The 27,732-nt window shown below is 38.6% G+C and overlaps 3 protein-coding genes across 8 annotated transcripts; 1 reads left to right on the top strand and 2 right to left on the bottom strand.

Moving 5' to 3' along the window:
* Nucleotides 71-5,273, bottom strand: LOC109721460 (probable indole-3-pyruvate monooxygenase YUCCA4). The gene is made up of 7 exons (XM_020249113.1): nt 4,449-5,273; nt 3,936-4,184; nt 3,161-3,283; nt 2,659-2,827; nt 1,380-1,484; nt 1,206-1,281; nt 71-236 (listed from the first exon to the last, which is right to left on the bottom strand). Exons 1-7 carry the CDS (start codon nt 5,271-5,273, stop codon nt 71-73), a joined length of 1,713 nt encoding a protein of 570 aa, XP_020104702.1.
* Nucleotides 7,044-11,274, bottom strand: LOC109721560 (ATP sulfurylase 1, chloroplastic-like). Its single transcript, XM_020249226.1, has 5 exons — nt 10,909-11,274; nt 8,628-9,033; nt 7,768-8,028; nt 7,519-7,605; nt 7,044-7,405 (listed from the first exon to the last, which is right to left on the bottom strand). The coding sequence occupies exons 1-5, from the start codon at nt 11,094-11,096 to the stop codon at nt 7,274-7,276; spliced, it is 1,074 nt and encodes a 357-aa protein (XP_020104815.1). The 5' UTR covers nt 11,097-11,274; the 3' UTR covers nt 7,044-7,273.
* On the top strand, nt 16,569-25,471 carry LOC109721297 (protein argonaute 10-like). Of its 6 annotated transcripts, XM_020248825.1 has the most exons (24): nt 16,569-16,948; nt 17,172-17,357; nt 17,485-17,895; nt 18,053-18,261; nt 18,710-18,862; nt 18,960-19,093; nt 19,200-19,309; nt 19,402-19,508; nt 19,649-19,784; nt 19,873-19,989; nt 20,143-20,250; nt 20,349-20,420; nt 20,516-20,638; nt 20,740-20,896; nt 21,079-21,200; nt 23,054-23,191; nt 23,286-23,428; nt 23,615-23,677; nt 24,035-24,098; nt 24,212-24,347; nt 24,426-24,499; nt 24,609-24,703; nt 24,797-24,828; nt 25,148-25,471. In XM_020248825.1, exons 3-24 carry the CDS (start codon nt 17,503-17,505, stop codon nt 25,327-25,329), a joined length of 2,868 nt encoding a protein of 955 aa, XP_020104414.1. In that variant the 5' UTR covers nt 16,569-16,948; nt 17,172-17,357; nt 17,485-17,502; the 3' UTR covers nt 25,330-25,471. The 6 variants fall into 6 exon arrangements, with proteins under 6 accessions (XP_020104414.1, XP_020104415.1, XP_020104416.1 ...); XM_020248826.1 differs by lacking the exon at nt 17,172-17,357; XM_020248827.1 differs by having other exon boundaries at nt 17,172-17,895; nt 18,716-18,862.

The raw sequence follows: 27,732 nt of genomic DNA, 5'->3' as shown, positions 1-27,732 counted from the left end.
ATGAATCCAGAAGCTCCGATTTTTGCACTGTTCCTCTTCTTTTTTCCGCGGACGGCCTCGGGCGGATCTATCACCGCCACTCTTGCTCCCGGCGCCGGCCATGGCGACGGAGGAGGAGGACGATGAGGCCGGATCTGCAGTCGCAGCTCTTGCTCCCGGCGCCGGCCAGGGCGGCGGAGGAGGGGGACGACGACCCGGATGAGCTCGGCGACGAGCGGCGATGATGCGAACCTCGGCTGGACCGCAACAGCCGTTTTTTTGGGCGAATAATTCCCGAATCGCGAATAATTCGCGAATAATTATTTTTGAGGATGAAGACGCGTTTTTTTTCGAACTTTTCAAAAAAATACGGAACGGTCCGTTTAATTCGTGTATTCAAAAGTTCGCGAATAATTCGCGTATTAAACGCGAATTAACTAACTATGGTTTTGGGCCATTAATTTGTTGCCAATAAATAGTTGGCTCTTGCCTTGCAAATTAACGACACTGTATTAGTAATGCATTAGATTGTCTAATCCTCTATGCTAAAAATTCTAAAACATATTAGGGGCACCACATCATCTCTATTCCTAACCAATCAAATTGCGCCCCTAAGTTTTTAGTTATTGTTGGCTTAAAGGAGTCAACATCTTGCTATGTGGCGGAAAATCATGAGGTTGAAACGATTCACGTTCGAAATGGTGGGAGGTCACTTTGGGCTGAGTTATATCAAAAGTGGCGAAAGGTTGTTTGGACCAAATCACAATCGAAATTCGTTGGCGCTATATTTGTGTATTTTAAGTAAATTTGTTGCCTATTTCTAACCGTTCGTAATTTTAGACTTAATGATTAGCGTCAATGTTGCGACACTCATCTCATCATGATTTTTAAGAAAATATTTTGATATACATTTTTCTTAAAAGAAGAAATTTTATTGGCTTGAGACGAAGTGACATAGTGCCGCCGCTACATAGAAGATCACCTCCGCTAGTGTATACATATCATAGACCGAAAATTACTCCAATGTCTATCTCCACATGTAAGGTTCATTGTTTCCAATTGGGCTATAATTCTACAGATCGATGTATTAATTGTTTGGACTGAATTGTTTGATCTAGCTAGTGCTGTTACCTTTTGCTTTACTATTTACAAAACTCATTTGTAACTGTACTGGGCTCCAACCAACATAGCTCTAAAACTTCTGTTCCCAAACAGTTGTTCCGTACCTCTCAAATGACCACCTTATGATGGACTTGGACTCAACAACGGTTAGCCAATAGCCATCATGGGGCACTAGTTTTCCTACCATGCAAGTATACAACACAGAAACTGTGGGATGTGGAAGCCCCCCGTTCAATCATTTGTCACTCAAAACAATCATGTTAACGTGATCCTCTTACCCTTAACACATATATGCTTTGCTATAGTTTCGAGGACTACTTCTACATGAAGCTCCAAGATTTCAGAAGCATGAGCCCATTGACGCAGCAGTGTCTGAGCCTTTTCTGCTTAGTATCAGTACATCCAGTACCTGAGGAATAATAGAGACAAGAGAAGCTCCTCAGAGTTCCTCAGATGATGACAAAGCCCCCAGGCGCTCCTCTAAGTCCCCAGGACAAAGCAATTGGAATTTGGAAAGCAAACCAGTCTCTCTCTCTCTCTCTCTCTCTCTCTCTCTCCCTCTCTCTCTCTATTGAGATCCGGAGAAGTGACAGCACAAGAGAGAGCAGAGAAAAGCCAATGCAAACGTAATGCAGATGTCATGGATATTGGACTAATGCCTGCTTTGTTTTATATATAAATATAGAGAGAGAGGAGGTCTTGTGTCCTATTAGAAGTACGTATGTCTCTGTGCTTCTAAACCGTTTTCGATGATGGAGCTTTCGAATCGACGATCAGTTCCGTTAGACTTGATCTATCATATTTGAAATATTTAGAAAATAAATTTTGTAATTTTTTGATATCATTTATCTAGCGATTGAAAGAGTTCAAAATCAACAAATTTTAAAGGTTGATGTATATCGTTTATAAGTTTAATAATGTAGAAATATTCAAATCAGATAATATTTTGATAAAAAAAATTTTATACTATTTACTGCAAGATCAATATTTCTTATCGAAAATTTTAATATTATATCACTATTTTTGTGATATTTTTATTTTCAACCGTTGATTTTGAACCCTTTCGATTGGTAGTTAAATGATGTCGAAAAACCGTAAAATTTATTTTTTAGATACTTCAAATACGTTAGATCAAATTTAATGGAGCCGATCGTCAATTCGGAAACTTCATCATTGAAAACGGGTTAGAAGTACAGAGACCTCTGTGCTCCTAATATCATACAAGATTTACTCTATATATATATATATTATATATATATATATATATATATATATATGTGTGTGTGTGTGTGCGCGCGCGCGTGTGTGTGTGTGTGTGTGAAAAGAAGATCCTATGCAAAATTTAAGACGTGTGGAGGTGTAGTAACAGTAAAAGCAAGAAGATCTTCGCACAGTTCCTAATTACTTTGGCCACCATTCAAAAGAATTATTCTTTTGGTCTATCTTAATTAGAACCTCTCTCTCCACAAGCACTAAAGTAATTAGTGGGTCATATATATATAGTTTATGTAACGGCGTTGTTGTTGTTGTTGTTGTTGTTATTGTTGTTGTTGTGGCTAAGATTGGTCCATTTCTGAGCTATATCCTGAGCAACTTTAACTGCGTCCTGCCCGGCGCCATGAAGCCCTCTCCCTGTGAACCCAACACAGTAGAGCCCGTTCTCTCCTTTCCAACCATTGGGGAATGGGCTCTTGGGCTTACCATCCTCTGTGAAGAAGTCACAGTCCTGCAATTAATTAATTATACATAGATTATTATATATTAAATCAATCTAGTACATGCATATATGGTAAGGGTCAGACAAATTGTGCCAGATCCGGAGATATGATGAAAAAGATAATAACAATATAATGAATCAAAACATGCCATATAATGGCAGATGTGACAAATAAATTCAAATTTCAATGTTAATTGTAACAGAGAAACTTTAGAACTAACTCTGTTACCGTCTTATCTAAATTCTATTATAGAGCGGTCTAGAAATAGTCTTAACAGTCAGAACAAGACAAACTTTTTTTTTTTCAGTATGTGCACTAATGGGTCAAAGAAGTGTTTTTACCTGGAGCCACAAGGGGACATTACTCTTGTAACCAGTTGCAAAGATCACAGCGTCGAATCTCTTCTCACTTCCATCGACAAACCTGGCCCCATTGCTTGTCAGTGACTCCACCTCACGTACTATCTGAAGTTTTCAGCAGGGGAAACAGAGGAGGCAAGTTTACAAATTTGCAACAGAGAGAGAGAGAGAGAGAGAGAGAGAGAGAGAGAGTAGAATGAAGCGAATTTGTATATTTGAGGTAAATGTTTTTAGGATATGCAGATAGTTGTTTAAGTTGCTGGTTCTCAAGTAAAATTAAAATGTTAAAAATAAAAGTATTAAAATACTGTACGCCAATATTTAAGTTTTTAGAAAGAAATAATTATTTTATATTATTTTTTTTAAAAAAATTTACACTTCCTCCCTGAGGTGAAATGGTCTAGTTTTTCGTCAATAAAATAGAAATATGTATTGCAAGATAGCAGATTTGAGTATAAAAGTTCAAAACTTTTTGGAACAATGAGGGATTTAGGACCGACTCTGAAACCATATAACCCAAACTATCAATTTAATAAAAAGTGATTAAGGAATAGTTTTAGGAGGTGAAAAACCTAGTATTATTCTTTTGAAATATAATTTAAAGTTTTAAATTAAGAATCAATCAAAATGAGGTAAAGCCGTAAAGGTAAGGGACAAGTATCGTCTTCGATTAAAAAAAGGAAAAACCAAAGGAGGAAAGGTAGCTTGTAACAGAATTTAAGGGCTATATATATATAATAAAGTATAAACTACGTACCTGAATCTTTCCAGCTTTGATTAAGGCGAGAGTTCCCACATCTAAAACAGGGGTTTTTCCGGTAATGTGTTTGGTCTCCAAAGGTCCCAAATTTGGCCTCTTGAGCCCATATTTCTCCGTATCTCCCAGCACCATTTTCGCAGCTAACAACAAAATCCTATCAACCAACTTAATGGGCAGCCATTGCAGCAGCTTCGTCACCAATCCGAATGTTGAGGTTCCGAACATATCTCTCGGCAGCAAATGCACCTTATAAAAAAAAGAAAAAAAAGAAAAAACAATTCAAACATATGTACATGTTAGAATCTATAGAATCTAACCTCCTGCTTTTCTATTATTTTAGTGCAAAAGCTAAAGGACCACCCATATATTATTAATTACAATATATACATACGATACGATCGAGTCGAGGGTAACAAAATACAAACTTGCAAAGTAATGACATGGTGTAGTATTTACATGTACCAAAAGAGAGAGTAGAGTATAGTAGTGCAGTGATTTTAATAGACATACCCCACTCCTCACCGACATGAAAGGCATGGCGCCGTGCTCGCAGAGGTCCAAACAAATCTCCATCCCGGAGTTGCCGCAGCCCACCACCAACACCTTCCCCCCACTGTACTCCTCCCCGCTCCTATACTCGCTCGAGTGCACCACCCTCCCCGTGAACAGCTCCCTCCCCTTCGTCTCCGGCACCACCGCCTCCGCGTTCTCCCCCGTCGCCACCACCACCCACGGCGCCACGTACTCCACGTACTCCTCCGAAGTCGAGTTCGAGCTGGAGCTGGGGCTGGGGCTGGGGCTGGGGTCAGCAGCGCCGCGGCGTTCGAGCGCTGTGACCCGCCAGAGGGAGAGGGCGCGGTCGAAGCGCGCGTGGGTGACGGCGCGGCGGAAGTGCGGGGCGAGGCGGAAGCGGGAGGCGTAGGAGTGGAGGTAGTGGAGGAAGTAGGACTTGGAAGGGTAGGTGGGGAAATGGCGGGGGAAGGGGAGGTGGGGGAGGTGGCAGAAGCGTTTCGGGAGGTGGAGGGACAGCCGGTCGTACGTGCGCGTCCGCCACAGCTCCGCCAGCCCCTCCGACCGCTCCACCACCACGAACGGCACCGACAGCACCCGCAGCGACGCCGCCACCGCCAGCCCCGACGGACCCGCCCCAACTATGATCGGGCCCTCCACCGCCACCCTCACCTTCTTCTCATCACCATCGCCCTTTCGCCCTCCCTGCAGTGGGCTCGGCATTGTAATCGAGCTTCTTGCTGCTGCTGCTGCTTTTTCTACTTCTACGTCGTCGTCGGATACTATTACTGTTACACGTGACGAGTCCATATCATATGCATGCATCGCACTGAGAATGAGAATGAGAATGAGAATGCATGCGCCCTCTATCGCATAGTTGCTTCTTTCTTAATTATCTCAATGCAGCAGTGTAATTGAAAGGTGGGAGACAGAGAGAGTTTAACAACGCTAGCTATATATATATATATATATATATATGGAGATCGACGATCTCTCGGGCTATGTATATCTCCTCGTACATGAAGTGATAAGAGGAAGAGTTATTCAAACCTAAAGAAGAAGAAGAAAACAGTAGTGCGGTAATCCTGTTCCCACTTCCTATGAGTTTACAAGGGGAGGGCCCCCTCCAAATATATAGGGGCGGAGAAGAGAAAAGGCCAAAGTACACTGTACGTCTACTTTTATATGCCAACACATAATACGATGATCACTTCTCCTACCCATTAGCAAAAAGAGGAACTGTCTTTACTTCTCATGTTGGAAATTGATGGCCGTATTTGTGGGAGGGGATATGCTATAAGAGAAGTTAATAAGAGGGGCATATATATATATATATATATATATATATATATATTTATATATATATATACAGATCACCTCGTGCATGCACCTTCTTCGTAGAAGGTCTCAAATGCATGAACATCGTTTTTAATTTGTGGGAATTAATTGGTCTTGGAATTGTGGGATTTCCTGCGTTTAACAACTCTAATGCAGAAGATCTACCCGGCAGTGATAAGATTTTGTTTATGGAAAGAGTACGAATGAGCGTCCGTACGGTCGTGGTTAATTGAACCCTACTTTTGGTAATTACTCGAGTGGATTTATGGGTTACCTGAAGTTAATTTTAACAAACTGATCCGGTCGATCCAACGCGCCTTTTCCCCTAAAAAGGCATATTCCTGCATATTAATTAATTTATGCACGTACTACACCATTCAGACCTTAATTAATACCTAACTTGTTGAAGGTTGACAGTACTGATCAAATCTTTTTTATTTTTGTTATTGGTTTTCTTCTTTCTTTTTTATGCGGTTAGATAGGATGTGTTAATTAGAGTTAACTGAGTATTATCTTCGCGATCTCATTAGCCATGAAATTGATGCAAAGCGCTTACAGAATTTGTTTTGCTACGCAGCAGCAAGGACAAAAGTCCTGTAGGGAGACCACAAACTAGCTCCAATACAAAAGCATCTCTATACGCACAGCATAGTCTTAATCTAATTGAACGTATATATATGAGAATCAAACGAGTATCGTTGGATTGCTATTATAACGATAACATTCACATCTATTCGATCGACGACTATTCCACAGCGTCTGCCCAAATTCTTATTTATTTATTTTTCTTATATGTATATTGTATATGCCTTTTTCAATCTTTTCAAAGAGCATACTAGTAATCGGCCCTAGAAAGATCCATTCAAGTACCAACCAATACCAATTTCTCATCGGACCAAAAATAAGCTACAAGTCCTTTTGCTTTCAAGGGAATAATACCGCAGCAAATTATCCAAATACAAGTCACATTTATTAATTTATCAAGCAATGCCACCTAAACACCCACTAGTATAGCATAAATCTTACACCATACCTATCCAAAAGCCGATTTTATTTTATCATTCTTATCAAACTTTTTTTTTTTACAATATTAAAAACTTTAAAAAAAAGTTTTTAAATCATTGACTGGGAGAGGCGCAAGATTTATAGCTACTCGTAAATGTATAGATAGTAATATTCTACTTTTCCTTCTTCCTCTCACATGTTGTTGCTGATCTCATAGAAACCCTAACCAAATGCCTACTTGCTCCAGTTACATATTTGAGATCCCACAAGCACACATACTATTATGTACAACAACAATAGCAAAATGTGCTGCGGCAGCACAATCATCACCTGTGACAGATACAGACAGGTCCTCTTGACACACAAATTACAAATCATCAGTTATGCCGCATGTAGATACAAGTTTATTTGGTCGGCTCATCTTGTAAACGTACTGGATTTATTGTTTTCAAGCTGCAGCAGTCCCAAGAGCTGTACAAGTTTCAAGCAGGGACGGTTTCTCTCACCTTGTGGCCCGGAGCCAAGTTGTCATAGTATTTGACGAGTACTTCCCAACCACTCGGGCACATAAAGCCATCAGGGGGGTTTTCTCTATTTCTTGCTAGAGTTCGCATCTGCGTAGATAAACAAGGTTGCTTTGAGATCAATTTGGAGGGGAAAAAGAAAGGGGACAAGTTAGCTCGTGTTCAAAAGTTGATTCCAATATTTTCACATTGCAGAGCAGTACCTTTGTACCGGAGATGAAGAGAAAATCGTCTTTCCTTGATGGCTCAAAGAAATTCATCTTCCTCTGTTTTTTGTCGTACGCAGCCACCTAAATACATATTGAAAACAAAATCACATCATGTGGGGCCGTGAAAATAAAGCATGGTTAGCTATGAGGAAGACAATTTAGAAGATATGAAAGCAGCGAGCATTTAATCTTGGAGTGTGCAAAATAACAGAAAATGACAAGAGTTGTCAAAGGATGACAAACCTTGAAGGGTAGGATGTTGAGCCTTTCAAGTCCAGGAGCCATACTTAATACCTTTTTCCCGTGATCAGCATCATAGAGATCTCTTTTTTCAACAGGGTGGCTCATACCAGCTGGGTCTCTTCCTACAATGTAGAAGTTTGCACCAGCATTTATGCGCGCCTTTGCATGCCATTGCACCTCAGTTGGGCCAGCATAATGCATCGGAGAAGGAAATATTGAAATAACTGTTGTCTCTGGATTAAGAACACCATCCTCCAGAACCTGTAGCAACAAAACCAATAAGGAGGGGGAAAAAAAAATTTAACGACTTATTGCAGATTTGGTACTAATCTAGACAATATTACTCTAGCAGTTTTATTAAAATGGAGATTAAAATATTCTCCTGTACTATCTCAAGTTCTCAACATTTTGACTTGGACCCCAAATTTCTGCTTAAACCCTTTTTTCTTGGTTTGAGAAAAGGTAGCTTGCCACTGCTTCGTTCATCAAGGATATGAACTTAGCACTTCAACTCTTTAATCCTTAAATTATTACATGTATTGCAATGATATCCTTTGTGGACTTCTGCTGAAAAATGACCTTTTAATTCCGTTTCATATAAACTGAAACAAGGAAAACATTTTACAAGAGTAGGGGTCAAATGGTGTTATATAACACAAGAATTAAAAAAAAAAAAAAAGAAGATTTTTATGGAATTTTATAACTTCAGGGATTGAAGCATTTAATGAGAATTAAATAGACCCAGCTACAATATGGGAATTGTACAAGGTCATTCCATACATTGCTTCTGAAGAAGAAACAGAAAAGGAAAAAAGAAATAAAGAAAAAACAGAGAACAATAATGATTTGTGCATACGAACCTTCTCATGTTGCTTCATTCTCCAACAAAGAGGCACATCATCAGCCTTGGTGTAGCCTCCCAAGGGATGAAGTAACAAAATGGGGTTTTTGTAGCCCATTTTGAGAAGGCGCCTACGTGTATCAGTCATGAGCAAAGCATGGCCATTGTGTACAGGATTCCGTAGCTGGAAAGCAAATACAGCATCAGCCTTGCGCCTGGAGAACTCTTCGCGTAGTTGTGCAGGTGACAACCGATACTGATCAAGACCATCATTGTACTTGATCGGCTCAATTACTTCCAAGTCCCCACCGATCAACCAGTTTCCAGCATTGGTGATAGCTTCTTCAACATATGGTAGTCCAGGAGCGGTTGTTCCCCATGTTCTTGCGATTCTTTCCTCTTTATTGTGATGGTAGATCTCCATGCTAAAGAAAAATAGAAATGTGGGAAGGGTTACTTTGGTAATTCCAAGGGAAAGAAATTTATTTCACCAATTAATATCAAAGCATCTGCATAAAGATATCATGATGGCTTTCAAACAACAATTTTCAGCATATAGATCATGAAGGGGCTCATAAAACTCATTCTAAACAATTATTCTAAGGATACATGTGACTTATTGACGTAAGGCATTTTTCATTCAGTACCCAACATTTTTGAAGAATTACAGAGCGTCATAAAAGCTTCACAAGGTGAATACTGAATAGCTAAATGCTAGCAAAAGACAAGACACTTAACCCAGTATTGCTTATAATCTCATAATAACCTCAAAGTCTTCGAAGAAGAAAAATATTTGAAGAACACTAATGATAAATCAAATGCAAATCCAAGTGTCTTTTAGGATTTTTTTTTTTAACAAGTGAAAAACAGGAAACTGCTTTAATTTGTTTGAAATATGTTGTGTATATTTAACTAAGGCATTGATGCTATCAGTCTTAGATAATGCACCTGAATTAGACACTCACGAAATTAGATATATGCCCATTTCATCAGCAATATCCATAAATTGGCTTCTCTTTTTTTTTCTTTTTCCCTGAAACATGTCTCCTTGAAAAGGACCTATGGTGTGACCCGGTAGAATCAGACAACAAGCTATTAACAACATCTGAATCGCTGAGGAAGCAAATCCCTTGCCCAAACCAAGGAAACTTGGGCACGAGATGAGAAATCCGGGTTTAGAGATACTACCTTCTGGGTCGCCAATTAATCTTCAAAATCTCATAAACAGGATTCTCATAGGCACATAACAAATGGAATTAGGCATAGTTCTAACATTAATTTAGAATTTTCAAGCGCTCGATTCTTTTCTCGTTACGAAATTATAATCGAGGATGGGTATTCTATCACCACACATAAGCATTAGGTTTCATAGTTCTATTGGCAAACTAAATGGCCTTAGGAAAACATAATATTATAATAGAACTCAACAAGAATAAAACACAAGCTACATATCCTAAAAGACCAACACAATTATGATGGGGTCCACATTGACGAATGTTGTAAAAAAAAAAAAATCGAATAACCCAATATCGCCTCCGAAGACTATTTGTTGAACGACTAATACATTCGCTTTATGGGGCCCATCTATATATATATTGGCGCGCTAGTATCTTGAAAGAAAGGACCACGAAAGTGTGCTGATTGGCATACAGCGGTTCTCAAATCCGTGCTTACCTTTTCTCGTCGATTGGGTCCACGCGGCAGCTCAAGTGGTCTACCAGCAGTTTCTTCTCAAAGAAGCCATCCATACATGAGGCCCGGATTAATTTGGCCGTTATTCCGTATTCTCCATAAGTTCGTGCCCTAGGTTCGTGAATATATTATATAGCAGCACGATAGCCTTGGCAGTCCAAAAGGATGTATATTTTAATTCGCGCGGTCAAAACTACTAGTAAACTACGATAGTACGAAAACAAGCAGGAGACCCTAAGTCTCAAATAGCCGAACAATTGTAGAAGACACTTGTCTCTGTCAAACTTTTAATATCAATAGCTAAAGAAGAATTTTTTGTCATAACACACTATTAAAGCAAATTAGGCCAGACTTATAGTAAATCGTCTTCTAAGTAAGAGCAAAACATGAATATGAACATGAACTCAACTATGAGAAACAATAGCAGAGCAGCTTCTTCAGTAAATTTTGTAAGATAAGGCGAACACACAACAAATTTAAACACACGAGCATTCAAGCAGATCCATTCATCGTCATTGAACATGACATTGTCATGAACAGCCCATCGATCGATACATAAAAACGAGTAAAGCAAAAAACTTTAAGAGCTCGAGTAAAAGGGGCCTTACTCGCTTAAGATGGCGATGGGCTTATTGGTGTTGGGGTCGACGAGGGCGACCTTGCGGCGGTCGCCGATGGCGCGCTTCTGGGCGTCGTCGATGGCGAGGACGATGGGCACGGACATGTTTACGAGGGACCCGTCCGCGAGGCGGAGGGAGTTGAAATGAAGCGTTTGGAGGAACTCGGCTTCCCTCATGAATCCCCGGAGAGGGCTCGCCCACCCCTCGCTGAGCACGTGCACCCACTCCACGTCGACCCTGTTAAGCCTAACCCTAGGGCACGCCTCCGCCTCCCTCCGCTTCGCCTCCCTCGCCGCCCCCTCCGCCACCACCAGGTCCACCAGCTTCCCCCCGTCGGGCTCGATCAAGCTCCAGGAGGCTCGGTTCGAGCAGCTCCAGGAAGTTGTGGAGCGGCAAGCGGCAGCGGCGGGGGGCGCGGCGGCGGCGCGGATCCGTTGGGTCGCTAATGGGGCGGAGAGGTTGGGGAGAGTGACGTAGGGGCGAGATCGGAGGTAGGGTTTGGAGGAATTAGGGCATGCGTGGGTCGACGATGGGGATTTGGAGAAGGAGGTCGCCATGGAAGCCATAGATGGAGGAAAGGTCGAAGTTTTTTTTTTTTTTTTCTTTTTTTCCTTATTCGTTTTTATTTCCCTTCTTCTTCCTCACCTCTTCTCTCTCTTCTCTTGGGGCCCTTTTAAAGAAGAAAAATGTGGGACTAAAAGTAGAGTGGGGCGACACAGATCGTGCTGTTGTTAATGCGTTCGTAGGGAGCTTGTTCGCGGAAAGCGTTTGTTGGATGTATATGGACGGCATTAGGGATGTGTTCATTAATTGAGTTTATAAAAAAAAAAAAAAGAAGCAAAAGGGCATGTGCTGCTGAGGGGAGGATGAACGTGGACAATGCTGTGTTGGCCTCATCTGTGTAAGAGAACATGGATTAGGACTCAAAAGAGTGTTTAGGTAATCACTAATCAGTATTTTTTATATTGTTTGGTTTAGAGAGAGCTGGGGCCTATTACTTTGAAAAGTGTAACTGTCTCTTGTCCTTCTATTTTGAATTCAAAGTTGGCTGCTCCCATCACACCTTTAAGACAACATTATGATTCTTTCTTTTGTATTAAAAAGTTAGTTTCGTGATATATGAGTGAGCATATACACAACGAATAATCTTTCTATCTTTCAAAAGTTGCAAATGGTCAAAGCATTAGGCGGTGTCTGATTAAAAGATAAAGCGAGAGCAGCAGATAAAACTCCAGGAATCTCGTAAAAAAATATAGACATTGTTGCTATTGTAAGTTTTTCTATAAGTAATCACAACATTTTCGTAAAAATCACGACGAAACTCGCAATATTAATATTATGTAGAATTTGTATCCCAACTAAGATTTGCTGACTAAACATAATTGCTTGTAGTCACGTATTAACAATTTATTTTTGAACCACTTTAATATCTGTTGTCACTCACGGCAGAAGCAAAGCAAGAAGAACGAGTTTCCCAAGTGCCGGAACTCAGAAAAGAGTTCCAATTAATTTCCCTTAAATGGTTAAGAAATAGAAACGAGTTGATACAAGCAATTGCAGGAATCTTCTTTTTAATCCCCATTTGCAATTGGAATAAGCCTTTCTCGTTAACTTAGACTAATGACTTGGTCTAAGTGAAAGATTTTATCACAAATTGCATAATATCTCGGCTGGGGTTTTTTAACTATTCTACTAATTTCCCCGGATATTCTTCATTGGTCCTAATTTCATAAACAATTTGAAATTCATTTTTAGGGACGACAATTAAGGAGCCTGACCCGCGAACCCAACCCGAGCCCGCAAGTAGCCAAAGGGTTCGGATCAAGTTTATGACCCCGCCAAAGTGATTAGATTGTTTATTGAGCCGGATCTACCCAAGTGATGAAACATGAGATTTGTTTAGTTGGGCTTTTTGCGGGTCCACTAACCCAGGACAATAAAATGTTGGTCCATTATTGCAGGCCGAGTAGGGCTCTGGCCCATTCCACAGAACGTAAAAAGCCCATTACTTGGCCCATTTATTGCCTAAGATCGACAGTGCTGGTCCATATGCAGGCCCATGTAGGCCCGATTGGTATTTTCTTAAGAAAATAAGAGTTGTTGTTAAAAAAACAAGGAAATAAAGCAAAATAATGAAAATAATGAGTTTAATTCATGATTATAGTATCCTACGCTGTACTGTATTCAAGGATTTACTGAAGAGCTTGGAAAAATATGAGTTTAGTTTAGTTAGAGATGATTTGGAAGAAATTTGTATCTTACGTTTTTTTTTTTTTTTTTGAGAGATGAATAGCACACTGCATGCTTTATTCATTAGATAATTGAATTTAGTTACATTGAGTGAGACAGGTAGGGTCTAGAGGAATAACGAAACAAAAGAGAAAGAAACTAAAAAAAAGAGTAGAAAAGATATGAAAGAAACGAAAAACAAGTATCGAAACAGAAAGATGTCTTATGTTTTTCTACTGTTATGTTATCAGAAGCATGTCCTAAAGAGAATTATTACGGTGAATTGGGATTTTATATATGATAAATATGATCATTTTTAGCAAAAGTACTAGTTTTTTTACCACTTTTGAATATTATAAAATTATTTTACTATTTTTATGTTATCATAATGGTTAGTTTCATTACCTTTGAGTATATATATGAGATTAAAAATAGTCTAACAGCTAGTTTTTGAAAACACTAACGGCAAGTTTTTTTAAAAAAACTAGCCGTTATTTCAAACCTGTAAAAATACAGTATTTTATCCAAATACTCAAAAGCAGAGTAAAATATTTCAGAATATTCAAAATTCACCCTGTAAAGTGTTGCACAGAAAATCACTTTAGTATTTTACCCAAACAAAAAAAAGAAAAGAAAAGAAAAAAAAAAAAACAGCTTTTCGCAGGAGGTTTTCTTTTTGTTTAAAAACAAGAAGAGAAAAAGAAGAGCAAGAGTTCCTTATTGTGCCAGTCTCATCTCATTCACGTGCTACAAAGCTAAAAGCTGCAGGACAATCCAAAGTGGGAGGTTAGATGGACCCTAGGGATGTCAATGGGTATGGATATCCGAAATTTTATCCGAACCCGAACCCGAATAAAACGGATATATCCGATGGATATGGATATGGATTTGGATATGGATATAAAAAATAAAAATCCGACGGATATGGATTCGGATATGGATTTTGATTGTACCCGACCCGAACCCGAACCCGACCCGAACTCGAATTTATTTTGTATTATATATAATATATATATATAAATTTGATGTTATATTTGAATTTGTATTTTAAAATTTTAAATTTAATATAATATATTTTGAAATATTGAAAAAAGAAATAATTGTTTCGGGTTCAAATTTTCGGGTTCGGGTTTGGATATGGATTTTTAAAATCCGTCGGGTTCGGGTTCGGGTTCGGGTCTCGGGTTTGGAGTCGGGTTCGGGTTCGGGTTTTTAAAAATCCGCCCCGAATCCGACCCGTTGACATCTCTAATGGACCCATCTCTAGCTATCTCAATAATTTATGGGGTGTTAGATTTCCTAACAATATTTTTAAAAATAGTTTATGACTAGAAATTTTTTTTTTATTTATTTAGTTCACACAAAAATTAGATTCTTTTTAATTTTTTTTTATAAAAAATTAACTATAAAAAACTTTTTTCTTCCTATGATAGACTTTTTGAAAAAATAGTTTTTCATGATTTTGGAGAAGGAACCAAACACCCCTTAAAGAGTGAAACAAGTGTTATGTTTTACTATTTTTGTGCTTCTTTTCTCTTTTCTGATGATAATAAAATACAAAGTATACCTAAAAGTTATTGATTATTTCTGGCGCAAGTGGTACTTGAGATAGTGGCGGAACTACAAATTTTCTTAGTAAGATCAAATATATTACAAAGAGAAAACATAAAAATCTAAACTAAAAGAATAAATTACTCATTAATATTACATAAATAAAAAAATAAATTATTTCTGTTTATAATTATTCTCAATGTATTTTCATACTCTGAAAACAATATATATAGCATCACCGTCGACTTATTATTAATCGTTTATTAATTGATTACACATATAGTTGCATAATTTACTCTGTTAGGTTAACTGGATTTAATCAATTATCAAACCCTTTTTTTATGAGAGAAAATCATTATCTATCTATTTGTTGACCCTATTTTGGGAGCAATTTTAATTCCAAAATAGGATCAACATGTCAGAAAAAGACATAAAGCCTTACTTATTGGCTATCTCAGTGAGGTCTATTGACCCCACTGAGATAACAGTAGATCCGCCACTGACTTGAAATTCCGAGTTCGAAATATAGTTACTTTATATATCTAGCTAAATTTATTTATAAAAAGATGAGCAAAACAAACATCATACTATCATTTTTTTTAAAAAAGATTGAGTACTTTTTGAAGCTTCCGAAACTCCCTTACATGATATATGTGTATATTTTTTTGAGAGATAGATAGCATGCTATCCGTTTTGTTTATTTCATTTAGAAATAAACTTAGCTAGAAATATGAATCAACTAGGATTCAAATTTGGGTCTCGAATATCAACCATCAAGACCTTTGCCATTTGCCCTAGGAACAGTCCGTGATATATGTGTATATTATGATAGATTGCTAAACTCTTTTTATGAATTTTTATCTACATTTGATTTCAAAGGAAGTTATATGTGAGAGAATTACAATAACCATAAGGAAAAAAGAAAAAAAGAAAAAAACTAGTGAAGTATGTGTTTTTTAAAAAATGTAATAAGTGTACTCGATCCCTTGAAAGATAAAGAAGTGACATGCCCTGATCACCAGTCCCTTTAAAGGACAATGCATAAGTCGTCATTGCCTCGTCATCTCCATACAAAGAGAGAGAGAGAGAGAGAGAGAGAGAGAGGGGGGCGTGGGATGGGGACTGATTTTTTTTATTTTATTTTATTTTTTTTTGGCGTGTCTTCTTTATTTTTTATATTGTTTTATTATTATTAAATATGAGAAAATATTAGTTATATTATATTGTTATAATTATTAATGAAATAAATAATTAGTTATATTTATTAAATAATAAATCTGTTAAGTATAAAAGTATTTAGTTCCTAAACTTAAAATTCAACGCAGTTTTTCTAAATAAAATAAAAATATAAAACAGAAACTTAATAATACTAAATGGCTGAAGCATCAATATGGACTTTTAAAGATGACAAGAATAAAAAAAAAAATGATTAACTTCCACAGCTTTTTATTAACATTTATTTTTTTATAATTAATTCATAATATTTTCTGTTTATATTTTAATTAAAATTTTATCCTTAAAAATAATATTAGATGACAAGATTTAATACGAGATGCTGCTAATGGGGCAAATGTTAATTGGTAAAATATAACAAAAAAAATCCCATCCAAAATTGGTATATACCCTATTTTTTCATCTTCTTACACTCTCTGTACTTAACTAAAAATACGAATCAATTATGATTCGAATTTGAGATATCGGGTATCAACCACGGAGCCCTCAGGCTGCTGCTTTACTTCTTACTCATCATCGCATCGCTTTCAGGCCCACCTTTGAGGCTTTGACAGGCTCTTTAGCGCTGGTTATTTTAATTTTATTCGGTTATAAATTACAGGGGAAGGGATTGTTTGGGTTGTGTTAGCATTGAGTGGCTAAGTCAGTAGTTGGGTACTTTGGTTGGCCTTTTTTCCTCTTCTATCTAGCTACTTGCGAGGTGGGTTTTTGTTTGTATCTGCTTGTTCTGAACTGTTCAGGGGAGCTTGGCTTTTCTTTGCATGTGTTTGCGAGTGTTTGTCTCCTTGCTGCTTTTTCTGGGTTGGCGAGTTTTTGATGCTTCTTGGATGCTTTGGCCTTTTGGAACTGCATCAGGGGGGTTGTGCGCTTGTTTATTTTGCTCACCCTTTGTGTTCTAGCTTTGGGCTTGTAGTTTTGCAGTTTATTGCATGCTCTATCTACCGATCTTCTTTCCTTGCTGTTCATCCATTGCTTATTTACTGTTGTGTGGGGCCTAAGGTCTTCAGTTTGAACGGTAATGTGTTCTCTCTCTCTCTCTCTCTCTCTCTCTCTCTCTCTCTCTCTCTCTATTTTTTCTGGTTAAATTTTTCTGGTGAAATGAAATTTTGTTAAGATTCTGAACTGTTCCAAGCATTATTGAACTGATGTATGGTGAAAAGGCCCAAATATTTACTACCATTTCCCCTTTTTTTTAAATCTTTGAGATATATGGGTTTGTGAGGTTTTGGCATTGCCAGGGAAAGAGTTTCAGGCAATCAGAGGTTCGAACTAGGATAGTATTGTGATGCTGATGCTGATCCTGATCCTGATCCTGATCCTGATCAATCATTAAGTCATTTTGATGAACAAATGTACTCTTGTCTATGCAAGCAAATATCATGTTTAACACCTTGTGTACCCACCACCATTACCCACCCACCCCCGTCTCTCTCTCTCTTTCTCTCTCTAGTTTACATTCATAGTGGTTCTTTATTAACTTGACAATGACCACCTCTAACTTGGCCTCTTCTTCTTCTTCTTCTTCTTCTTCTTCTAATCTCTCTATTCCAGGTCTTAGTATAAGCAACCATGCCCATAAAACAGAAGAAAGAAAGCCCAGAACTTCACCTTGTGATTAAAACCAAGGAGTGCAATCCTATGAACCCCTTTCAAGAGGCTTCTAATGGCAAATGGCAGAGCCCAGCCCCATCTACTTCTAAAAACAGAGACAGCAGAACAAGAAGAAGAGGAGGAGGAGACTCTTCCACTTCGAAGCCGGCAATTGAATACCAAATTCCAGGTAGCTGTTGTTTAGAGAGTAGAAGTTGTTTGGGAGAAGCTGCAGAGATTCCTCTTCCTTCTTCAAGCAAGACTCTCAGGTTTCCCTCAAGACCTGGGCTTGGGCGAGCTGGGACTAGATGTATTGTAAAGGCTAATCATTTTCTCACCGAGCTACCCGACAAAGATTTGGCACATTATGACGTGAGATATATCTAATCCTTTTGTACATTTCTCATTTCGGGTTCTTGTTTGACGAGTTCTAAATTTTGTTACCTATTTCAATGCCATTATAAGATGTGTGGATTGGTTATATTAATTGGGCTGGTCTCCATGCTTGCTGTTCATTTCATTTGTTGAGGTAACGATAACCCCCGAGGATGCCTCGCGCGCTGTGAACAGAAGCATCATCGCGGAGCTTGTGAAACTGTACAGAGAATCTGACCTTGGAATGAGGTTGCCTGCTTATGATGGCAGGAAGAGTCTTTATACAGCTGGAGAGCTCCCTTTCTTTTATAGGGAATTCGGAATTAAGGTCGTCGACGAAGAAGATGGAATTAATGGCCCCAAGTAAGGATTTTTTTGATTTTTTTTTTGGTCATTTATTCACATCTCACAATCTTTATTGTTACCATGAAGTTCCTTGACCTTGATAACAACATGCTTAGATGCATTCTCTTTGTTCTCTATTTTATTCCTCTTTAGGCCCCGTTGTAAGTTGTTATGCTGTTAGAGGAACTGCTGTTTTTGTAGTGCTATTAAGAGAAGCACTAGGTGGATTTTCCCCAACAATTTCTCTTTGCGGTAGAAGAAGAAGCTCCAAATTGGAGCCTTTGTTTTTGGGGCTTCCCACAGCGGTAGAAGCTTCAGTCTTTTCTGCCTGTAAAAGAGGCAATTGGAGCTTAAAAGATAAGCAAAAGTTGGGTTGCTGATATGTGAATTACCTTCCAATTAGTTTGTCAAACCCCCTCTGTTTGATTTACCTGCTGTCCTAATGTTGTTCCAAATATTAATTAAGCTGTAGCATAAGAGAATACAAAGTGGCCATCAAGTTTGTGGGAAAAGCGAATTTGCACCACCTAGGCCAATTTTTAGCAGGTAAGCATGCAGCAGCTCCACAGGAGGCTCTTCAAGTTCTGGACATTGTTCTGAGACAACTTTCAGATAAGAGGTGGTGATCCAACATAGACATAATCTTCTCTCATGGTACTTCTTTATGTCTAAGAAATATTTCCTGTATTCACCGATTAGCTCTGTCTCTGTTTAAGGTACTATCCTATTGGGAGATCATTCTTCTCTTCAGATTTTAGAACACCTCAGCGGCTTGGTGATGGTTTAGAGGCATGGTGTGGGTTTTATCAGAGTATAAGGCCCACTCAGATGGGCTTGTCCCTAAATATTGGTGTGTGACTTAATATTATGATCAAACGATATTCATTCGGCCACTAAATGGAATCAATGAATTTGACGCTTACAGTTATTGTGTCTTCTAAATTTGTCCTTTTTAGACACGTCTGCAGCGGCATTTATCGAGCCCTTGCCTGTAATTGATTTTGTTGCTCAAATATTGGGAAAGGGTGCATTAACAAGGCCGTTATCTGATTCTGATCATCTCAAGGTAATGTATAACTTAATACTTCAACATCAGTACTGCTACTACCTCCTTTTTGCTAGTTAAACTGTCTGCTCATCTCAAAAGTTCGCTATTAGATTAAAAGGGCACTTACTGGTGTGAAAGTTGAAGTCGTACACAGAGCGCACGTACGAAGGAAATACCGTATATCTGGTTTAACATCACAGCCTACAAATGAACTCATGTAAGTTTTGTCCTATCACTCGATGATGCTGCTGCCTGCTAATTGTTACCGACGGGAATTTTTTCTATCGTATACATGATTTCTTTAGAGATACTCAACTTTATGTTAGTTTTATCATTTGTTGCATTTAAATTTTGTAGATTTCCGGTTGAGGACCACTCCATGATGTCCGTCGTAGATTACTTTCAAGAAATGTATGGATTCGCCATTGAGTATACACACCTACCTTGCCTTCAAGTGGGGAATCAGACAAAAGTCAAGTATTTGCCCATGGAGGTTGTTTTCTTACATTGTAATACCAGAATCTTTCTTTTTCCTGTTGCCCTTCACTCATGTGGTTAATTGTTGACATGCTACTTTACAGGCCTGCAAAATCCTGGAGGGACAAAGATATACAAAGAGGCTGAACGAGAAGCAAATCACAGCATTGCTTAAAATAGCATGCCAGAGGCCTAAGGAAAGGGAAAATGATATTCTGAAGGTGCCTTTTTCCCCAAAATTCTTATCCTAATAATTAGTTTGTAGTGGTATAATCTTTTTTTTTCTGATCGAGATTTCTACTTGATATTGCTGGTTTACCTTTAAGTATAAGAAGCAATAACTTCTTGTTTTATTATGTATGCTCGTGCCACAGACTGTTCAACATAATGCCTATCATCGAGATCCATATGCAAAGGAATTTGGAATCAAAATCAGTGAGAAACTGGCCTGCATTGAGGCTCGAATCCTTCCTCCACCTTGGGTAGTTCTCTGATTCTTGTTCCTACTCATATGTTTTACCAATCTTTGTTTCCTTCACAACATCTGATTAATATGAAACTCAAATGTGTATGTTTTTAGCTTAAATATCATGATGCTGGAAAAGAAAAGCAGTGTCTACCTCATGTTGGTCAGTGGAATATGAAGAACAAGGCAATACCTTTTTCACCACATTCTCTATTTATTCATATAGGAGAAGGTACTAATGTCATTACATATTCTTACTTCTTTTATGTTTTGTGTAACAGAAAATGATTAATGGAAGCAAAGTAGCTCGATGGGCGTGCATTAATTTTTCCTGGACCATCCAAGAGAATGTTGCACATGGTTTCTGTCATGAGCTGGCTGAAATGTGCCAAGTCTCTGGCATGGTGATCCCACTATCTAATATATATCTTCATTATCCAACATCAATCAGTAGCTAATTAATATTGGTACTATTAGTGTGATTATAAACTCTTCCTTTACTTAGGAATTCAGTCCTGAACCTGTTATTCCAATATACTCAGCCTGCCCGGAACAAGTCGAAGAGGCTCTCAAGAAGGTTTATCGTGCATCAGCCAAAAGTAAGGGGAAGGATTTGGAGCTACTAATAGCTATCTTGCCTGACCAAAATGGTTCTTTGTATGGTATACCCTACTTCTCAAATCAACTGTAGTGTCCAACTGTAAATTTACAATATCAATTGTCCAACTCTACTGTCTGATTGACTGCATAAATTTACAATAGCAATTTTTGCAAATCTATTCTAATGTCTGATTATCTGCATAAATTTACAATATCAAGTCTATGATGATTTTTTTATGTATAGGTGATATCAAGAGGATTTGTGAGACAGATTTGGGATTAATATCACAGTGCTGTCTAACAAAGCATGTCTTCAGGGTTTGCAAACAATATCTGGCAAATGTTGCTCTGAAGATTAATGTGAAGGTGAAAAAGACTATCTGAACTCAAACAACCATTTCTGTATGTTACATTCATTTTTTTAACTAGTTATTACACGCTAGATTTTATCAAATTATCTAAAAAGTTGATATCGTGACGACCCAACTTCTCAGGGGGTTGCCCATCCTAGAACTACTCCCGTCCTAGCACGCTTAACTCTCTTAACCTCTTACCGACCTTCCCTAGAGCAAGTGGTAAAGAGCTTGGTGGTTGATACCCGAGGTCCAAAGTTCGAATCCTAGTTGATTCACATTTCCGGCTAAGTTTATTTTTAAATAAAATAAACGAAGCGGGTAGCGTGCTACCTATCTCTCTCTCTCTCTCAAAAAAAAAAAAAAAAAACTCTCTAACCTCTTGGTAGGGATGTCAAACGCCGTGCGTCCGCGCGGGAGCCCGCGCGGGGCCCCCGCCGGCACCGGCTTGAGAGTGGCCGGCCAGGCAGGCACGCACTAGCGTATGCGTCCGTGCCTGGCCCGGCCACTACCAGTTAATATCGGCCGTGCTGGCCTTCGCTCCGCGGCCCGATGGCCCGCCGCGGCCCGGCACACATTAGTCTACCATGCGGCAAGGACCCAGGCCCGGCCCGGCACGGCCCGGCCCGGCCCGGTGGCCAGGCTCCAGCCGGGCCCTAGGCTCTGCAGCACCCAGTTGGGCAACCCAACTTGGATTGGGCAACCAACCTTGGGAGTTGGTTCCGAGCCTTCTGCAGGCATAACTCCCATCGCTTTTGGGAGTGGGCTTGCTTTGGAGGTGGCTGACGAAAAGTCCTCTCCACAGTCAAAAATTTGACTGTTGGGATGGTATTTTTGTCTAAAAAATTTAAAATTTTTAAATAATTTAATTTAAAATTTAAAATTTTAATATTTTTATAAATATATTTTAATTTTTTTACTTATATATTATTTTTTAAAAAATTAATATTAATATTTTTATTTTTCAAAAAATTTAAATATTTTTAAATAAAATTAATAAAATAAAAAAGAACAGGCCCAAAGCCCGGCACGGCCCGTGCAGTCTCGTGCAGTCCGGGCCGGGGGCCCGTGCTGGGCCGGGTTCCAAAAAATTTGGCCCGGCACGGCACGGCCCGATTTTGGGGCCGGGCCGTGCCGGGCTGCCCCCCGGCCCGTTTCGGCCCGGAAAATGTGGGCCGTGCCGGCCCGGCACGGCCCACATTACATCCCTACCTTGGGCTTAGTCACCACCCAAAATGCTTAAATTGGGCTAACAGTTTTAGCCATATTATATCTTATATATAGGACTATCTGGGGTCTCATATTCTCTTCCCCTCATGCCCTAACGTTTTCGTTCGGTTCATACTCAAAAGTACCAGACGATGTAAGACTTGTCTCGCTAGCTTAAACCCATCTTGTGGTTAGCTGCGTTTCACCCACAACAGTCAACAGTATGAGAGCTTCGCTCTTCCTGCTGTATAATTTTGGCTCAGTCGAGACTCATCTTATACTTCCGACTGGTAATTGGCACTGATACCAACTATGACGTACCAACTTTCCAGAGAGTCATTCATCCTAAGACTACTTTCGTCCTAGCATACTTAACTCTCTTAACCTCTTGGACCTAGCCACTACCCAAAATGTTTAAGACGAGCTAAGAGTTTTAGTCCTATTATATTTTATATATAGGACTATCTGGGGTCTCACAAATATCTAGTGTTTTCTTGTTTTGATTCCCAAGCATATTGAACCAAGAATGAACCAGTAAGTATACCAAAGGACATGAACGAGAATAAACTGTAAATTCGTGATGATGGGCATTCTCTGTTTCTAATTGCCAGAATTTAGAAGAACAGGACTATATGATCAATGCATAATATTTTGCAGATGGGAGGAAGAAACACTGTGCTTTTGGATGCAATTGCTTGGAAAATACCACTAGTCAGTGATATTCCAACTATTATTTTTGGAGCAGATGTTACCCACCCAGAGAGCGGAGAGGACGCAAGCCCTTCGATTGCTGCTGTATGATCCAACAATACTAATCTCTAAATATTCGTTTTTACTTTTTTTTTTTTCTAAATTTCAAATTTGGCGTTTTCTTTTTTGGTTGATGTAGGTAGTAGCTTCTCAAGATTGGCCAGAAATTACTAAATATGCTGGCGTTGTCTGTGCTCAGACACACCGACAGGAGCTTATACAAGATTTGTATAAGACGTGGAATGATCCTATTCGAGGAACAGTGAATGGAGGCATGATTAGGTAACTCTTTCGATGAATGCTGACCCTACATGGAAAATTGATGCTGAACCTCTGGCTCTTACACACTAATTTTTGAGCTTCCCAAATTTCTTTAACTGTCTTAATGGTCCTTGCTGCGCTCTTATGTTCGGATCAAAAGTTCACTGATTCTTTCTTTTGATCATGATACCTTAATTGGTAATGCAGGGATCTACTGATATCTTTCAGGAGAGCTACTGGCCAAAAGCCACTGAGGATCATATTTTACAGGTTGATACAAATAGCTACTCTATTTTGCCTAGACCTAATGATGAATGGCTACTTGTGTTAATCTGATAGGTGATTCAAAAAATTATATGAGAGAACATGTAATCAGTGTAAAAGAACAATTTAGTCTTAAGAAAAAAAACAGAAAAGATAAAGTAACTTATTTGAGGTCATATTTAAATGAACAATCTCACATAAAATTTTGAGAGAGCAAGTTTCAATCAAGAAGCAAACTAAGGCAAGAAATAAGGACACCCATTACTCGTAGAAACAAATTTGCAAACTCACTCTTAAGTTAAAATCCATTATATTTGTAAAGAAAGATGAAGAATAACTATTTCCTGGTTATTTCTTGCACAGGGATGGCGTGAGTGAAGGTCAGTTTTACCAAGTGCTACTTTATGAGCTAGATGCAATCCGAAAGGTGAATAGTGATTCCTTTGACTTACATTCTCAAGCGTCGGAATATTCTTTTTTTATAATGACATTAGTAGTAAAACAATTTTGGAAACTCGGTATGTGCTTTGTTCGCTGAAGGCTTGTGCCTCTCTTGAGCCGAACTATCAACCACCGGTGACTTTTGTAGTCGTCCAAAAGCGGCATCACACGAGGCTATTTGTCAGCAACCACAAGAATCGGGCTAGCACCGACAAGAGTGGGAACATACTACCTGGTATGATTAGTTATACAAAATGCTTCAGCTAAAAGCTTATTTCAAATTGAGATTTATAGGTCAACATATGTAATGCAGGCACTGTAGTTGATTCCAGAATATGCCATCCGACAGAATTCGACTTCTACTTGTGCAGCCATGCCGGACTCCAGGTCATATCAACCTTTATTTGCAAATTACCGTTAGCAGAAGATCAATTTCCAAATGCACTGAAAATTAAACCATACTGCATACCTAACATGTGTTTTGGAAACTAAGCAGGGGACTAGTAGACCAGCCCATTACCATGTTTTATGGGATGAAAATAATTTTACAGCAGATGGATTGCAATCGCTGACAAACAATTTGTGCTACACGTATGTTTTAACCTTCCCCTCTCCTTCTCTGTTTATCTCTGCTATTTCCTGTCTATTCAACGCTTGATATTTTGAGTCTGCACACCTTTGCAGGTATGCAAGGTGTACACGATCTGTCTCTATCGGTATGATAATGTTCCGTGTAATTTTATTTCCTTTTTTTTCTTCCGAAGCTTAATCTTCCTTCTTATTCACACTTAGTCAAAAAGTATTTCACCTTGCTGTAAGTTTAGACACCATAGTTACACCCTCGTTGATTTCCCTACTTTTCGACATGAAAGAATCGCTTTAAATTGAAACTCTGCGAGTCATAAGCAACAGAGAATCATCGTTCCTTTAGCCCCACCTTTCCTGCTTCCCTATTTCTGCCCCTTCTATCACATGAAAAGCTTAGTTTCGAAACACTATAATCTCTATGAGGCTGATAATTGGGTTACTCTGCAGTCCCTCCAGCATATTATGCACATTTAGCGGCATTCCGAGCCCGGTTCTATGTCGACCCTGAAGAACAAAAGAATGGCTCACTGGGAAACAGCGTACGAACCTCATGTGGGAGAGGAGAGGCTACAGTGAAGCCACTTCTTGCGCTGAAGGAGAATGTGAAGAGGGTAATGTTCTACTGCTAAACTGGAGTAGCAAACAGAATATGTATGTACAGAAAGGATGGATGGGAGATAATTGTAATATTGTATTAAGTGGGTAGCCCAAGTGGAACTCTCTGTACAAAAGGTTTATATTAATGTAATATTTCTAGCTTTAATCTTCCTAGTCAGATTTGTACATATGATTTTTGGCGGCTATACTTGAAACAAAGGAAACTTTGAAACCTTGTAACAGACTCATACACTCCACATTTTGTATATTCTACTGAACTGCAATGTGAATATTCAATCTGTGTAGACTAACTTTAAAAAATAGGCAGATAATACCAGGCATTCAGAGTTTTGAGTGTGCTACTTGCTTTCAACTTACCGAAGGAAAATATTGCTGTTATTGCTGTTTTAACACGAACCATTTGTACCTGGAACCAACCTGGTTGCCTCTGGATGGGCATGCCTTTCTATTGAGGGTGCCTTACTGAAAAAACCTGATTGGAGATAAAATGAAGAGTTAATTATATTCATCATCATTATTTAAAATAATTTTGGAAGAACACCTTTAGCTTCTCATCATCATAGTTTAATTAGGTAATCGTCCCTAGCTCTGATGAATGATACTTTTTTGGTAGTAAGGATAAGGCCATAAAGGAGAATAGCATGGTGTGCAAGCCAGTATGCATGTTGCTCAGATTTAGGTATCTTAAATTGAAAACTTTAATTAAGGATGGTTTGATGTAATTAGATCAGAAATAATTAGACAGATCCCATGATCTCTACAAAGAGAAAAACAAAAAAAAAGAAAGAAATAGAGATTAAAATATACGGGGAGGAGAAAAAACATCGAAAGCTTAATTTAACAGACATTTCAGAGGAAAAGAGAGAACTTAAAAAGAGACTAACTCTGATTGGAATCAAGTCTGAATATATAGAATTCAACAGGTCCCAGCTAAAAATAAGATAAGTGGAAATTGAAAGAGTCCAACACATGTTCAATGGAGCTGTATTACATATAGTACAAAAATATTGCATGCAGCAGTAGTAGTGCATGAGAGATCAACCACCATGTCTCACAGATGACACAATTGCTGAACACATATAAGCTAATGTAATAGCAACTCATCATAAGATATTGCTAGCATCTGATTAATATGGCTTAAATTATACTAAGAGCTTGAGATATGAATATGCGGAGTTCAGCACTAAAAAAGTTTGCATTTAACTGTCTTTGTGTCGTAAACCACCAAGCAATATGTAGGCTCGTTTATTAAAATACATTTTACCTTTATTTTTGGAGAGAAAAAAACAAACTTTTTACATTTTTTAGTAAAGATCAAAATGCTTGATTACTGTTTTTTTTTTAAAAAAAAACTTGATTCAATAATGATAGAAATGGTAAAGTGAACATAACAAACATGCTCCTGTTCTCTTCCTCTCTCTCTCTCTCTCTCTCTCTCTCTCTCTCTCTCTCTCTCTCTCTCCTCAAAGGGAGGTTACAAAAATCAAAGGTGGCTAATACAATGCTTCACAGTTAAATCACTTTAGAACTTCCTACTAGAAGAAGGTTAAATTTTTGTTTCAATGCTTTTGAGAAAGAGATCCTTGCTGCAGACAATTTCCTTAAACGGGGCAAGTTGGGAAAACAAGTTTACGTCCTCCGCGCAAGCGAGTTCAAGGCATATGGCCATCTCTTTTCGCTATACTTATATCTCAATTACATGCTCACATGTTCAGACTAGGGTTCTTTCATAGCACAGAATACAAACAAAGTATGAGGATTATGTGAGAAACTAATCAAACATTCAGATGATGGTAAAAGAAAATAAGATCTGACGCGACTTCCCGATACTTGATGGGCGATCTAGCTTGAAAGGAATAACATTATTTTCGTGGACAAAAGAACAAACCCATCTCAGGCTTTATTGAATATCTAAAGAACTTTGGATTTATGACCCGAGCATTGCCATCAGCTGCCCTTATCTGTGTAACATCTCTCTCTCTCTCTCTCTCTCTCTCTCTCTCTTGATTTCTACTGTTTTGTTACACTCTCTTTCCCCTTTCTGTTTTTTTCTTGAGGTTCTAGTTGCTTTTATTTAATTTATTTTTCGAATGAATGAAATGAATAACTTAGCCATCTTTTTCTCCAAAAAAAGAAAAAACCATAAGAAACAATAGTACGTAGTACTTGGAAACTTGTAAGCTCACAGGTTTCATGGTCCTGTAGAGATTATTCGCCACAATAAGAAACCTTTCCTCTTTCCTTCTCTCCATCGAATTTTGAGCATTACATTTAGGTTGGTTTCCTATGCCCCGCCCCGCCACCCCCCCTCCCCCCCTCAACACCTTGCCCAAGGTAGTGAACTCAGGGATATCTTTTTGCACGCTCCAAAGGAAGCATACCATTATGGCCACAATTTTGAGACTTCATAAGAA

This window comes from Ananas comosus, linkage group 15 (assembly GCF_001540865.1).
Source record: "Ananas comosus cultivar F153 linkage group 15, ASM154086v1, whole genome shotgun sequence".
Lineage (NCBI taxonomy): Eukaryota > Viridiplantae > Streptophyta > Magnoliopsida > Poales > Bromeliaceae > Ananas > Ananas comosus.
This window is presented reverse-complemented; position numbering and strand designations above follow the sequence as displayed.